We start from the raw sequence: 16,818 nt of genomic DNA, 5'->3' as shown, positions 1-16,818 counted from the left end.
TAGCTTTAAAAAGTCGGTTTATTCTATTTGTTATATCTTTTGAAGATTTTCAAAACATACATTTGGATTTGGCAATCATTCTGCTGGAATATTCAAGTAATAATTATTCAAAAAGTGCATAGGAAGAAAGGGAAAAAATGGAATCTTCATGATTATTAAAAGTGATGATTTCTTCTTTTTTCCTGTTTTCTAGCCATTTTTGTCTCTCAAGATTTTGATCTTGGTTCTTTTTGAAGGTTTTTTATAATTTTATTTTATTTTATAATTAGATGCTTATCAAATTTATAAGAAGTTAAATTATCATATTTTTTTATAATGATATTTGGTTGAAAATTTCATTACAAAAATAATAAAAATACGAATATATTAATTAAATAATAATAATATAAATTACACACTAAGAAAAGTTTGAAATCTTATAAGAAAAAAGTTTTCAATAATAAGTTTTCAGAAATTTATCCAATGAAAAATTAAAAGTACATGTGATTGTCCGTATATTTCTATTTTATAATAATAATATAAATCACACACTAAGAAAAGTTTGAAATCTTATAAGAAAATAAGTTTTCAAAAATTTATTCAATGAAAAACTAAAAGTACATGTGGTTGTCTGTATTTCTATTTATAGAAAATACATGTGATTCGGCTCTATTTCTATTTATAGATGTAAGGTCATTTGTACGAATTTCCGCGTTTATATATATGGCATCTTTTCCTTTAAATGTCTATTAAAGTTATATATTTGGCATCTTTCGGCATCTTTCGGCATCTTTCTCTTTAAATGTCCATTAAGTTTCCCTTTAAATGTCCATTAAGGTTAACCGTATTAGTCGTTGAGAGGAAAACAAAATTCCAGAAAATTATTAATTTATCTGTATAAAAAAAAATGACCTTTGAATTATTAATTTATTTTTATAAAAAGGAACATCTAAATAAAATGTTAAATCATTTTGCATAATAATTAAGCATTGAATGGTTTTCCGTGAGATTTTTTTTTTTCGAAAGTCATTTCTTATGATAGAATAATGGATACAAAACAAAATTCCTCCTTATTGACATAAATTACATGTATTTGCCTTTTTTAATCTATATTAGCAAACATATATGGACTTTTTTTTTAATTGTTCTTATTGTTTACTGCATATTGATAATAATATTATATTGATAATAATATTATGTTTAATAACACTTCCTTAAGTACAAGCATAATAGCTATATATGACCACTCGGGATTAATAGCGATGAACTTCACGTTAGTTTAGATTCTAGATTAGATTCTTCTGGTGGGGAGAACTAAATTGCTGCCATCTGGAAACTCAACTAATAGGGCATCTAGGCTTGATCGGAAGATTTAGCCATGCCTACTCATCATGAATGTAAGTGCGGATTGATCGGAAGATTTAGCCATGCCTACTCATCATGAATGTAAGTGCGGAACCATATGCCACTTGTTCACCTTGGACACTCAAATTTGAATAACCGAATGAGAAGGGCAACAACAGTCTTCATTTGCATGTATGCAAACTCCTTTTCAAAACATATGGGCCTCGTGTAAACCAATCAATCATATATGTTGCGGTACCATATGCCACTTGTTCACCTTGGACACTCAAATTTGAATAACCAAATGAGAAGAGTAGCAACAGTGTTCATTTGCATGTATGCAAACTCCTTGTCAAGACATATGGGCTTTCTGTAAACCAATCATATATGTTACCCAACCATATATGTTACACCTTATCAATTTTAATAGACGTTTTCAAAATATGTGCTACCACAATCAGTCGTGCAGCTCACTTGGCGTACCATATAAATCATAAAATCCAAAGTTGGATCAAACCAAAAAAATACAAACTATAAGCTAAAATGATTCACTATCACCTTCAATCTACTTACTTGAAATGCAATAAAATTCAATGGCGCCTGGAAAATTCCATTTCTATCAAGCCATCTCTTGGGCTTAGAAGCGTCGGCATTAAGGCTCCTGAAGCATTTCATTCTGCCCATAGAATAAGGCACATAGCTCACTATATGACCTTTCTTCATTTTGTATCAATCTGGTCGGGTATCATCAAACCGCATACTTTCCATCCTGCAAATTGCTATGATTTTGATCATTAAAAATTAACACAAAAGGAAGGGTTTTAAACAAAAATATTTTAGTAAATGAAAAAATTTAGCTTTAAAAAGTTGGTTTATTCTACCTTCCATCCTGCAAATTGCTATGATTTTGATCATTAAAAATTAACACAAAATGAAGGGTTTTAAACAAAAATATTTTATTAACTGAAAAGATTTAGCTTTAAAAAATTGGTTTATTCTAATTCCATCCTGCAAATTGCTATGATTTGATCATTCAAAATTAACACAATATGAAGCGTTCTAAACAAAAATATTTCATTTTAAACAAAAATGTTTTATTAAATGAAAAGATTTAGTTTTTAAAAATTGGTTTATTCTATTTGTTATACGTTTCGAAGATTTTCAATTTTTCAAAACATACATTTCAGTTAAAGTCAGATTTGGATCTGGCAATCATTTTGGTGGAATATTCAAGTAATAACTATCATTCCAATAGAATATGTTAAAGTCAGATTTGGATCTAGCAATCATTCTAATGGAATATTCAAGTAATAACTATTATTCCAGTGGAATATTCAAGTAATAACTATCATTCCAGTGGAATATGTTAAAGTCAGATTTGGATCTGGCAATCATTCCGGTAGAATATTCAAGCAATAACTATCATTCCAGTGGATAGGAAGAAAAGAAAAAATGGAATCTTCATGATGTGCATAGGAAAAAGGGAAAAAATGGAATTTTCATGATTATCTCATGATTATCATGCAAATTGCTATGATTTGATCATTAAAAATTACCACAAAAATGAAGAGTTTTAAACTAAAATATTTCATTTTAAACAAAAATATTTTATTAAATGATGAAAAGATTTAACTTTAAAAAGTTGATTTATTCTAATTGTTACACGTTTTGAAGATTTTCAAAACATACATTTCAGTTAAATTTCTCCCATATATTGTGAAAACAGTATTTTAAAGAATAAAAAGTTGATTTGACCAAAAAAAATGTTTTGTTTATTTTAATAAAAACTCCAAATTCTCAGAATCATTGCCGCCATGCCTACTCATCATTAAGCAATAACTAGCAGAAAGTGCATAGGAAAAAGGGAAAAATGGAATTTTCATGATTATTGTGCAAATTGCTATGATTTGATCATTAAAAATTACTAGAAAATAAATAAATGGTTTTAAACGAAAATCTTTTATTAAATGAAAAGATTTAACTTTAAAAAGTTGGTTTATTCTGCTCGTTATACGTTTTGAAGATTTTCAAAACATACATTCCATTTAAATTTCTCCAATATATTGTGAAAACCGTATTTTAAAGAATAAAAGGTTGATTTGACCCGGAAAAAAAAAAAAAAAAAAAATTGTTTATTCTAATAAAAACTCCAAATTACAGTTGTTGCGCAACTCTTCAGAATCATTGCCGCCCTTATGAAGGTGGGATCATGCTTGTTTTATTTAACTCTTTTCGAACACCTAAGAATCTCTTCAAAGTCATGACAAGTCCGTTCAATATTATCATTTTCTGAAGAGCAAATATGACTGCCTCGTTAAACAGGAAAGATTTGCAAAACAAAAAGAAAATTAGCATGCTCTGTTATGGCTCACCGTCGCGCATGTATTAAATGAAAATGGAGAAGACTCGATGTAGTTTATCGAAGCAATGCGGTGCTGAAAATGGAGAAGACTCGATGTCGTTTATCCATGCAATGCGGTGCTCTGCTATGGTTCACCGTGGCGCCAAAGAATCCCTTCAGGACTCCTTGACAGGATTTGAGTATCGATTGTACAGGGAAAGTAAAATATGTTGTTCCTGATTGCTGAATAAATAGACTAATCACTAAATTTAATTCCAGAAGGCACACTCATTTCTGCTCTCTTCCGCTCTCTCTCTCTCGATATGAAGACAACGGTGAATGCAAACAGGTAGAATCAGTTAAATTTCTATTTTTTTTACTATTATTAAATATTAACGGGCTATTAACTTAAAATTATTATTAACTAAACTATTAACTCTGTATATTAATCTGACGGCCCATTATTATTCAATCAAATGAAATAGTCATTGATCATTAAACCTGGTTTATTCATTCTGTCCAACAATAAGCAAACAGATAAACGTATACAGAGTTCAAATTTACTGCAAATAAAGAGTCCCCCACCACTCCATATTGCCCTCCATATTGATAATGTTGAAATGCTGTGTATAGTGGCGCAAAAAGTCCAATAATAAGCAAACAGATAAACGTATACAAAGTTCAAATTTACTGCAAATAAAGAGTCCCCCACCCCTCCATATTGATAATGTTGAAATGCTGTGTATAGTGGCGCAAAAAGAGAGGACCAACAAACCAACGATTTTGCCAAAACAGAATATTTTTGGTTCAGCATTTCTGTCAGACACTTTGCAGACGTTCTTGAGAAACTTCAAGACAACAGAACTTTAACCACTAAAAGAGCACCGTTGTTGAATGAGCTTGTTGCCACTCCTTGGGCTTTCTATAGTTCACTATCTAGTGGATATTTCACTCGCATGAAGATCATAGACTTCCACGTCATGATTGCTGCCGCTGGAAAAGTAACATATATTTTACATATCCACTGGTGAATGGTTTGACATAAAATTGATTGAGACTTGGACACATAATTTTTTTCCAGTTACATAGAAAATAGCAACAAGGGGACAAAGAAGATAGTCTGAAACCGTTCTCATAACAAAACAACACCATCAGCAACCATCTGTTCTTGGCAATAACAAAATTATAAATGAAACATCGTACCCACAAAAAACTACAACTCTCTTACCATAACTATGGTCGATTTGCAAGACGAAATACCATTTACCAATCCTGTCATAAAATTACAAATTTACATTCCTAAAATCGTTTTGATAAATGAAATTTCATTCAAAATACTAACCGAGCCGTGAGTAGCCATTCCAAAAACTGTGCTGGACTCCAAATCTGAGTCAACCCGCTTGAACTTGCTTCGACTCCAAATCTAATGAGTCAACCCAGTTGAACTTGCTGCCATGAGAATTAGCATAAAACATCGCCCTCTTCATTCTCCATCCCATTAACCGTCACCTCCATCGTCACGTCAGTTTTTTAATGAGGGAAACCAGTGTAACTTGAATAACATTGTCACTGATTCATACATGTGGAAAATCAATCCAATGGTCTAAACTATTTTAATCGTCTAACGTTTAGACGTCTCATAAATGTACATATACAGTGGCTGGAAAAGAGAGTTATTTTCAAAGGGAACGCCTACGGCAGAATAATACATAACTCTTAAAACTCATAAAATTCCCATAAACCCTAACTCCTCATTATTATTGATTAGACAATTATTTATTAATATTGGATTTTATTAGAATATTATTTATTGATATTGGATTTGGTGTCGTAATAAAATGCACGAGCCTTTGAACTATAAATGGAATGGATGTAAATTTGAAGTGCGGTAATTTCCAAGTTTCACCCACCTACATTTTATCATTTCGTTTTATAATTATTTTTGAAATGTAATTTAATATTTTAACGGAGTTAATATTAATGGTAATTATAATTTTTTTTAATTAGGTTATATATATTTTTTTATATTTTATATATCATTAACTTGATTAGGTAAACAAATCTACTGCAATTAACTTGTGATCAAATTTATGGTAGAAATATCAGTAGAACCACTAAACACTTGTTTGATTTGGTTTCACATGATTCATATTTTATTGATATGATTTAGTGAGATATTTTAAATGACATTCAAGTTTTTGAAAATACATGAGTCTAACTAACATATTGATAGAGGGGAAAATATTATTTTATTGTTATCCAAATAATGAGAAAGATATATTTCTAGTTGGTCCACTAGAGGATGGAAAGGATCCACCCATTTAGGCTCGAAATCGTAAAGAAAGAGTTTCCTTTACATAAAAATCTACAAATAGAAAAGAACCACCTCCTATCGAGTGATTTGACGGAGAAACATGTCCTCCAGCAAATGGGAAGCCTAAAGGGCAGCTGTGGAAGTTGCAATGTTAAAAAAAAACAACTCGTAAATATGGTAGCGTCTAGTGATATAGTTGGAATTGTTGAATTAACAACATCCCAAATGAAAGAGCACCCATAACATGTGAAGCCTTGGGTTGAGTTCCCCCACACTAGTTATGAGTCCATAAAAAAAACAATTCGTAAATATGGTAGAGTCTAGTGATATAGTTGGAATTGTTGAATTAACAACATCCCAAATGAAAGAGCACCCATAACATGTGAAGCCTTGGGTTGAGATCCCCCACATTAGTTATGAGTCCAAGTAGTCCGAACTACGGGAGGAGGGCTAAAGTCTCTGAATTGACAACCAAAATTTAGGTTTTGATGACTCCACTCCCAACATTGCTACTTGGACACTTGGACTATTCATTTTGGATAGATGAAAAGAAGGGATATGAAGAGAATCCAAATCATAAGAAGGCTCAATGAAAATAACAACTAAAGTATCAACCCTAATAATAGGGTTTATATTTAACTAGAAAGTGTTAGGGATATTGATAATTTTTTATAGGCCAAATATTTTCATAAGAAATGGATACTAGATGTAGATTCAAAATAGGAATATGTTTGTCTAGGTCTCTATGAAATAATTGTGCTTCAAGTTCCTCTTCATCCAATCTATAACTTTGCAAAGGAAACTCCACCCTTTGGAAAGAAAAATCACAAACCTTTCTATACTTTTGAAGTGGTATGTTGTCCCATTTAAAATAAAGATTCAAAACTGACAATGGAAAGAATCCCTTACAAAAACAAGAAATTGAATGGAAGATCACTCTAAAAAGAAATGATCTATTAATTTTTATTTTTTTTTGTCTTTTGCATTTTCTCTATAAAAAAAGTAAAGAAATTAGGAAGAGGTAGCAACCTTGACTTAAAGAAGCAACCTTCTTTTCACCTTCCTTTAATAGCTATATATGCCAAAAAGAAAGAGAACAACTTTATAAAAAAGATATTGAGTTTTGGAAAACACAACAAATAGTAATCGAGAAACCAAAAAGACAAAAACTCAAAAAAAAAAATTCAAAAACACATTCTTAAAATATTCAAAACCAAGACCTGGAACTTAAGAAAGAAAAATCCTTAAACTTTTTAACTAAAGTGAAAATGCCTTTTGTAAACATATAAATATCCATCAATATTAAACAAGACACTTAGAGAGATATTACAATACTGACCAATAAAATTGCAATAATATAGAAGATGGAATTTGCCACATACAAGATATATACAAGATTCTACTACTACAATATGTATACATAATATGCACAAAGATTACTAAAAGAAGCAAACATATATATGTAGGTTTCTTCATAGCTATAAATAACTACACAAAAATTTGAAAACTAACCCAAAAGAGAAAGTACAATACTGCAAAAAGGCTGAAAACTAAAAAGTACAAACCCAAATAGGTATGAGTGTAAAACTAGATGACTTTTGCAAATATACACAATAACCTTAAAAGACAAACTTCAATAATATTTTCATGAGCAAGGTTGCTAAGTTTGTTTGCTGAAATGATTTAGAAATGTTACATAAATCAATAAGAAAGAAAATAAATGGAGACAAGAAAGGAGAAACTTTGGATGCGCTCTGCTAGGGTTTGCAGGAACCGCCACAGAAGGGCCTGACCAGAGGACTCTGCTAGAGTCAGCGCAAGCAAGGCTGAAGACGACAAGATAGGGAAACGGATCAGGCAGGAGGGACAGACCCGATTGCTGCGGTTCTTTCTCACTTATTGGGCCAGGATAACAACAGAGAGACAGGCACTGAGAGGAAATGGAAGAGCCGAAGGGGGGGGAGAGATCCCCTCCTTCAAGAATGTGGTAACTGGGGAAAACAGCGGAAGTGGAATGAGGCACACCCAGAAGGACAGCCATGTTCCAGTCATGGGAAATTTATGGCAGAAAAGGATGAAAGGGAAATGTCTACCGCGGGCTCAAAAAAAACCACGATATGTCATCCCTTGTAACAAGCTGGAGGAATACAACTGCTATATGAAGGACCATGCCTTGATTTGTAAATTCATTGGTTATTGGCCTTCGGAGAAGGAGCTACTTCGATGGATTGACCAGAAATGGAAACCCCGAGGTCATATTGATCTGAAACTGGGAGCCAAGGGATTTTTCACAGCAATCTTCACGAACGTGGAAGACAAGAACAGGATATTCGAAGAAGGACCATATTTTTTGAACAATGCAGGTCTGTTCATGAAATACTGGGAGGAACGATATAACCCAGAAAAAGAAAAGTTGCTGGAGGCACCAATCTGGGTCAGGCTTTTTGGATTGCCCGATGAATGCTGGGACCCTGAAATATTAGAAGGAATCGGCAACACAATCGGGAGTTTTGTTAAGGCTGCAGAGGCTACAAAACGGGGTAAGTATAACGCCTTCGCAAGAATCTGTGTATACATGAATTTGGCGGAACCCCTTCCTGATAGCATTGAGATGGAATATCATGATGAGGTTTGGGATCAGCCAATAGATTACGAACACATCCCTTTCAGATGCCGAAACTGTCATGAATACGGCCATTTATACAGGCAATGCCCGTTGAACAATGAGGGAGAAACAAAGAAAAGCCAGGAGGAAGTGTCTGAGGGTTTTCAGCAGGTCACAAGAAGACGCAGGCAAAACAAGGAGGGCCCCAGATCGCAACCTCAGAGGAAACCAGCTCAAATGTCAAGCCAGAACAAATTTCAGGTATTACAGGAGGGCAATGAGGATTATGAAGTAAATTTAGAGGATGATGAGGACCCTGGGAACAGCCCAATGGAAATAGTAAAGGAAGGTAAAGGAAAGGAAGTAGACCAAGGGAAAACCGATGGAAAACGAACAGAGGAGCAGCTGGAAGATACCGCAATGCAATCACAAATGGAGGTGGAGAATCAGGCAGAAAATGAGGTTGAGGAAGAGAGAATAATGAAACGGCTTCTTCAAGAATGGAAATACCTTGATAGAAGATTCATACCTGAAAAACAGAAACAGCTGTATAAGGAAGTATTCCAGAAATATAAGGAGAAAAAAGGAGAGAATATAGTCAAGCAGGTGATGACTGGAAATGATCAAGGGACAGAATCGATGGGAGTGGACAGCTCTGGCAAAAATAGTAGAAAGAGGGGTCGTAAGACAATGAATGAAACCATCCAAACGGTGGGAGAAGAGTTGATCAATTCAGGTAAAGTGATACCTCTGTCAGAGGTTTTTTTCCCCTCCTATCAAAAGTTTTAAATGATTGTTATCAGCTGGAATATTAGGGGTTTAAACAGTAAGGGCAAACAAAGGTACATGAAAGACAAGTTGAAAAAAGAGAAACCTAGCATTATGATTTTGCAGGAGACTAAAATATCGATTCAACAGCTTGAGGGTATCATAGGAAAAAATAATCTTCAATACGAAGTGATGGGGTTGGATGCTATCGGATCTGCAGGAGGTATAGCAATTTTGTGGAACCCTAATGATATCATCCTGGATAGATGGACTGGTATGAGTAGAATCCTTACTGGTCAAGGTAGGATAGTGGGAACCAAGGAGCAGGTTGTTGTTTCAGGAGTTTATGGCCCCCCCTCCTTGGGTGAAAAAGAAAACTTCATAGCAAGCATGAAAGGTATCCGTAGACTGTATCCTGAAGCTGCCTGGATCATAGGGGGTGACTTTAACTTAATAAGATCCTTGGACGAGAAAAAAGGAGGGGTGAGGAAGGTGGACCAAATCATGGATAGATTCAACGAGACGATAGAGGATTTAAGACTAGTTGACATACAGACTATCAATGGGATCTTTACCTGGAATAACAGGAGAGGAGGTAAAAACCAAATCGCTTCTAGGCTGGACAGATTCCTAGTTTCAGAAGCTATTATGAATAAAGACATTTTTGTAGAAGCAAAGATTATACCCTCCTTGGGGTCTGATCACTGGCCGATTAGATTAGAGCTCGACATCAAAAATCATCGTGGGAGGAGACCTTTCCGGTTTGAATCTTTCTGGTTGAGAGACCTAGAATTCATTCAGAAAGTCGAGGATTGGTGGCGACAATCTTCTGTGCAAGGTAAAGGAAAAATGCAAACGTTTCAATTAAAACTGAAAGAGCTGAAGGGTAAAATAAAAAAATGGAACAAAGAAGAGTTTGGAAACATCTTTGAGGATAAACAAAAACTAGAAGGAGAAATGGAAAGCATTCAGCAAAAGATGATACTGGAAGGCAGGACAGAGGATAGCATCAACAAAGAAGGGGTCATCCTGGGGAAATTAGAAGAAAGGCGAAAGCAGGAGGAGGTTCTATGGAGACAGAAATCTCGAATAAAATGGCTAAGAGAGGGAGAACGAAATACTAAATTCTTCCATCAGGCAATGATTAAACATAGACAGAGGAACAGAATCCTATCCATTAAGGATAGGAATGGTAATAGAGTGGTAGAGCAAGAAGAGATAGAACAGGTTCTTGTGGATCACCATAAAGAAATATTGTCTGAACCACAGGTTGATAGATCTAGAGCCATTCAGGAAATCTGCTCGGCCATTCCCAGCCTTGTCACTGAAGACCAAAATAAGGCTCTGATGAGAGCTGCGACCCTCGAAGAGGTAGAAGAGACGGTGAAAGCAATGAAGAAGGGTACTGCCCCGGGACCAGATGGCTTCACGGTTGACTTTTACCAGGCGGGATGGCATTTCTTGGGGGGAGAGATCCTTGATCTGGTGGAAGAATCAAGAAGGAATCAAAAGGTGTGGCCGGCTCTCAACGCTACCTTTTTTGCTTTAATTCCTAAAGGTGAGAATTTAGAGGATGCAAATGGCTTTAGGCCAATAGCATTATGCAATGTCATTTACAAGATTGTAACGTCCTTGATAGCTAGGAGATTAAAACCCCTTTTAGACCAGCTAATATCTACAGAACAAACTGGTTTTGTTGAAGGAAGACAGATCCTTGATGGTCTGGTTGTAACTCAGGAAGTTTTGCACTCTCTTAAGGTTAAAAAACAAAAAGGCATGCTGATCAAGCTGGACTTGTCTAAGGCTTATGACCGATTGAATTGGAATTACCTAGGCAAAGTCCTAGAGAGCTTTGGGTTTAATAAGAGGTGGATTGCCTGGATCCATAGTCTGATCTCCTCTCCAAATTTCTCCATCCTGGTCAATGGAACTCCAACGAAAACTTTTAATGCTTCTCGTGGAATTAGACAAGGAGATCCTTTATCCCCTTTTCTGTTCATCCTTGCTGCTGAAGGTTTGGGTCGCTTTATTAAACAAGAAAGAGAGGCAAACAGGTTGAAGGGTCTCAAGCTTTGGGGGAATAATCTGCCCTTAACCCACCAACAATTCGTGGATGACATTATGCTTTTTGGAGAACCAACAGTCAAAGAAGTCAGACATATCAGAAGAATTCTGGATCTCTTTGCGGAGGCATCTGGCCTGGAAATTAACAGAGACAAATCGTGTATCTTCATATTCAACACAACAGATCAGGTAAGAAACCACCTCACCAGACTTTTGGGCTTCAGAAGAGGGGAATTACCTACGAGGTATTTAGGTAATCTTCTAGACCTTACCTCTAAAAAGATGAAAAATTGGCAGGGTGTCTTGGATAAATTGAACGCAAAGGTTGCAAACTGGGCCTTCAGAGCCTTAAACATTGCAGGTAGAATCGTCTTGGTGAAATCTGTCTTGCAAGCGATCCCAATCTATCCTCTCTCAATAATGGCCGCACCGTTAGGGGTTTGTGCTAAAATCAGAGAAATCATAAGGAACTTTATCTGGAGAGGATCAGACCAAAAAAAGAAGTGGGCTCTTGTATCCTGGGAACAGTTAACGAAGAGAAAGGAGAAAGGTGGCTTAGGGCTGAGAGACCCTGAAACTCTCAACAGGGTCCTGGGAGCCAAGTTGTGGTGGAGGTGGCTCCGGGGTGGCAATGATCTGTGGAAGATCATATGGAAGACTAAATATAACATGCCTGATTCAACGTTAGAGATCCTAAGGCAACAGGAAACGCCTAAAGGTTCTTCTATTTGGGACCTGGCTCGCCTGAACCGGGATCTGGTGGAAAAACATGCTTTCTGGGAGATCCGGGGAGGAGCAGAGGCAAATTTTTGGGAAGATAGGTGGCAACAGAGAGAAAGCCTGAGTAGAATCCAAGATCTTAATCAAATCCGAGCCAGAATAGAAGGCAACAAGACTAGTGTTAGAGACTACTGGAAAGCTCATGCTGTGGAAGAAGGGTGGAGAGTTTGGATTGATCCACTGGAATGGGACAGGGAGATTGAAGAAAACCTACAAGACAAATACAAAAAAGAAGTTGGATCCCGGAAAATCAGAGCTCGTGATGGCCAGGATATCCTTAGGTGGGGTAATTCTATGAAGGGCCTGTTTACCACCAAAGAAGCTTATTACTTATTTGATCCTCAGAATGGGGATGCTGGAAACCTGGATTGGAAAGCCGTTTGGGAAGATAATTGGTGGCCAAAAGTCTCTATTTTCATATGGTTGGCTACAAAAAACAAGATCCTAACCTGGGATAGGATCCAGAAAAAGGGCTTCAAGGGGCCTTCGATATGCTGTCTTTGCAACAAGGAAGGGGAAACCAGGGATCATCTTCTGATTAAGTGTCCATTTTCTAAGCATTTGTGGGTGAATATTAAGCAGACCTTCAATAAACCAGGATGGGTCATCAATGATTTTAATGAATTGGTCTTCAAATGGAACAAGGAGGCCTTCCAATGCAAGGTCGTTAAAAGAGCCTGGAATCTTATGCCCGGGTTTGTTATGTGGATGATCTGGAAGGAGAGAAATCGGAGGATTTTTCAGAATATGTCAAAGGATCTGGAGACAACCTGGGTAAAAGTTGTAGAGCTCATGCGGGAAACAGTTCTGGTGGAGAGATGGTACGAGGATGATTGGAAGACAAATCAGGAGGAACAAGAAATTTTGAGGAAGTTAAACTTAAAACTGGAAATGGTCCATCACAAGCTATCCGTCCCCCAGGATATGAGGAGCCAGAGCCCCGACAAGTTCAGTCACCCCAGGGATACCTTTGTTAAGTTAAATTTCGATGGGGCTTCGAAAGGAAACCCAGGAGAAGCAGGCTTCGGAGGCATCTTCAGAGATAGCAATAAACAGGTCAGATGGATATTCGCAGAAGGGGGAGGAGAGATGACTAATAATGAAGCTGAATTCTGGGCACTCCATCAAGGATTAAGGATTGCAGTTAGAAATGGTTATCCTAACCTGGAAATCTCGGGCGATTCTCAGATTGCAGTGGACATGGTGAGGAAATTAAATAATGGTAAAAGCTGGGAAAAGGCCACCAACAGTTGGCGAATTGCGGGTATCGTTCAGGATATTGCAGTTCTATTAAAAAAGATTGACTATACGGTAGTGAGCCATGTCCGCAGGAAAGGTAACCAGGCGGCTGACTACCTGGCCAACTGGGGCAGCAGAGGGAGGGGTAACAGGGTTGATCAACAATGGAAGGCTGTTTGTGGAAACAGCGAGTGGAACGAGTTGGCTGAGATCATTAAGGTGGATTATGACCAAGCCACGTAAGCACCTTGTCGGATCTTTGAGCTGGCATAATCAAAGGACGTGGAGATCCCGATTGTTGATCAGTGATCAATCGGGGAGGCTTAATGAAATGATGGTTGAGTACAGAGCTGTACTTTGGCAGTGTGCGAAGGTAATGGCACTCGATCTTGCGCAGGGTGAGATCATTAAGGTATGTATTTTCAGTGGAGGGGATGGTGGGCTGTCAGAAGCCTCGTTAACAAACAGTAACCAAGGAATAATTACCATTAATGCTGCCAACCGCGAAAACAAATGGCGGCATTTGATCGCCGGTGATAATCGGTATGAGAAGGTCAAAAATCCTACTTATATCAAGTTCGGGGAAGGCGACCGGAATTCTGTTTGTTTCCAAATTGGGAGAGGAGCGAGTAGGGTGTTGGAGAGCCGTCTGGCCTGGACTGAACGCGTGGAGCAACAGAGACCTCCCAGCAAAGGAAGCAGGCGAATTATGGAGACCAGACAGCGGACTAAGGAGATTGAGGAACATCTGAGAGTGGCGACGGAGGCGCAGGATAAGAAAGGGAAGGGCATAGCCCAGGATAGTCCCCCGACGAAAATTTGGGAAATTGATGATGAGTCGGAGGAAGAACTCCCGCGGGGTGATGATGGAGGGTGGTCGGCCATGCAGATAAGGGCTGCAGCTAAGGAATTGCACCAGCAGTGTGAAGGGTTCTCTGAACCGAAAGGGAAGAAGGAGCGGAGCCCGGGGCTGAGGAACCGTGCGGGAAGCCTGGCTGAGGAAATGGAGGTGAGTAGAAAAAGAGGATGGGGCCAGAGGAAGCGGACGCAGGGGGAAGGCGAGGTCTCGGGGCGGAAGCCAAATCCTGAGAAAAAGACAAGGCATACTGTGAATTACAGACTCAGACGGGCGGAACGCGCATTCCAGAGAGAGTCTGATCCCGCTATTAGAAAAGTTATGCAATTTTTGGAGGAGGAGTCCCTCCAGAATCAGTCCGCTGACGAAATGGAAGAATGGGAGCCCCTGCTCCACGACCCTGGTCATACCAGGGGGCGAATGACGCTCTTTAAACAGTCACTTCACATTTACTGGGTGATGAAGGGGTTACTGGCGAAGGCGCTCGAGCAGGTGGCAAAAGAGATGGTGGAGCTGGTCAAGGGAGAACCGGACCTGCGCAGAGAACTTAGCTTCATTCGCGTTGCTGTGGAGCGTCAGGAGGAAAAGATGGAGGCCATGCATCAGCTGCTGAAGAGCATGCAACGTGATGATGCGGGAGGGACAAGCCAACCTCCAGACACGGACAATGCCTGAACTAAGATATGCTGGAAAATTTTCAATGCCTTTTTAGCTGTAGTTTTTTGAGATATGTAGAGAAAGATACTTGTTTTTTGCAGATTAATAGCTTTAGAAACTCTAATGACTGTTTAGTACTGTTAGCTAAGATTCTGAGACTGTGGGCCTTTTATTTTTGGGCAGCCACCAGAAACTATAGGTGGTTTATCACCCGGTTTCCCCATGTGGGCGGGTTTTGATACTTTCCTGATGATATGTAATGTTCTAATTTCTATCGAGTAATAGAATGGGTTCCACCATAGCTTACAAAAAAAAAAAAAAAAGTTTGTTTGCTGAAATAATTCCTACTGTAATACCCTTACCCTTAGAAAGGTTATTTTGTGATTTTTACTTTTAACACTCCATTGGAAAATTAAAAAACATGACATAAGATGTAAAGATTTATTTTAATAATAAAATAAAAAATTATTTTTGGCATTTTACTTTTTAAAATGATTACATATGAGATTAACTCTTATGTAAATATTTATTTTAATAATGAAATAAAAAAAATATTTTTGAGTGTACTTAAGAGTTTTTTAAATGATGATATGTGAGATTAACTCCTAAAGTCCAGGAAAAAATTGTGGACTCTAAGCGGTTCAATTAAACCATCCATGTGGCTACCTTTGTAGATGGTAAGTGCAGAAAAAGCCATAGTTTAACTAGCTAAAGGAATTGCTTCGAAAGTTATGGAAATTCTGGTCATATTTAGATAAAATCCGGCAAGGATTTTTGTAAATCCAAGTTATAATTGTTAAACTTCAAAATTTTAGGTGTCTTAGATGTTTTTGATGGTGTTATATCAATTTACACCATCAAAAACACGATTCAAACACTGCATCTACAAAATATTTTGAAATATTTTTACCTGAATTCCGATCACTTTTGACTGTCCCGACAATTCCTCCCTCTACCTCTACCGAGGACCCCAAATAAAAATACACATATGCATGCGAAACGGTATCATATGGCAAACGTGAAACCATTAAAAATAATCCCGCTCTGCTAATAATTTTTTTAGTTTTATTTTTTATGAGGGGTTTAGATCATTTGCTTTTAAGATCTTCGTTTGCAGGTCTATGAGTCCCTTGATATTTCTTCTGCGAGCCTCTGATTCCGCGAGGATTTGTGGTGTTTGTCGCTGAAGGTATTTGTACTGGGATTGTTTGTGAAGGAGAACATTGCCAGACCCTATTTTGGGGCAATCACTTAGTGTTTACGGCTTGGAAGGGCTTCCTTCAGCGTTCCGGGGAATGACTCTGCTCGACAGGAAATACGACAAATTGATGTGCTTTTCGTATTTCTCCATCTAAGGAGGGAAAATGATGGGTGCTTGTTTATTTTGTATCCTCAGTGAGCGAAAATGGCGTCAACGTCACGCTTCGCCTCCTCGTCACTCCCTTTTGCTTGAGACTTATGGAACCAGATCCACATATCTTCTGCTCGCCACCTCGTTACGTCGGTCGTTCGAATCCATATGCCATTTCAAGCAGCTGTACAGGGTAGTGAAATTTGTTGAAATGTAATTTCCAATTGCCACATTTAATTCATGAAAACCCCATGTTTCCATCGCACCGCTTTTGCTGAGGTAGTGGTTTTCCTCCAAGGGGCTCCGATATTGTACACTTTTCGACGCGTGTTCCCTGTACGTTTTGCAAAACAATTTTTTATCGGGATTTATTGTTAGTTTAGTTTGGACAACCGATATCTCTTCGATTGAGATGAATGGTATTCACTGTTGATTAAAGTCAAAGCTGCGTACAGATCTTCAAAAAACACATTGCGTGAAGTTTTTGTTTGACCGCTGTTTAGTGCAGTAAAATAAGTAA

General features: G+C 37.5%; 1 protein-coding gene across 1 annotated transcript; it reads left to right on the top strand.

Annotated features, from left to right (window-relative positions):
- Window positions 1-8,136: 8,136 nt before the first annotated feature.
- Window positions 8,137-13,677, top strand: LOC149179022 (uncharacterized). The gene is made up of 2 exons (XM_089422326.1): window positions 8,137-9,342; window positions 9,478-13,677. The coding sequence occupies exons 1-2, from the start codon at window positions 8,137-8,139 to the stop codon at window positions 13,675-13,677; spliced, it is 5,406 nt and encodes a 1,801-aa protein (XP_089278452.1).
- The last annotated feature ends 3,141 nt before the right edge of the window (window positions 13,678-16,818 follow it).

The sequence above is a fragment of the Pinus tabuliformis genome, chromosome 4_1 (genome assembly GCF_031772625.1).
Source record: "Pinus tabuliformis cultivar Carrire ecotype Pingquan chromosome 4_1, CPIR1, whole genome shotgun sequence".
NCBI lineage: Eukaryota > Viridiplantae > Streptophyta > Pinopsida > Pinales > Pinaceae > Pinus > Pinus tabuliformis.
Note: the sequence above shows the minus strand (reverse complement) of the source record. Positions and strands in the feature narration are given on the sequence as shown.

Excerpts from the sequence above, each read along its gene's own strand:
- LOC149179022 (XM_089422326.1), top strand. The coding sequence starts at position 8,137 with ATGAAGGACCATGCCTTGATTTGTAAATTCATTGGTTATTGGCCTTCG. Across the intron at positions 9,343-9,477 it reads AAGTGATACCTCTGTCAGAG|GAGACTAAAATATCGATTCA; the intron begins GTTTTTTTCCCC and ends ATGATTTTGCAG.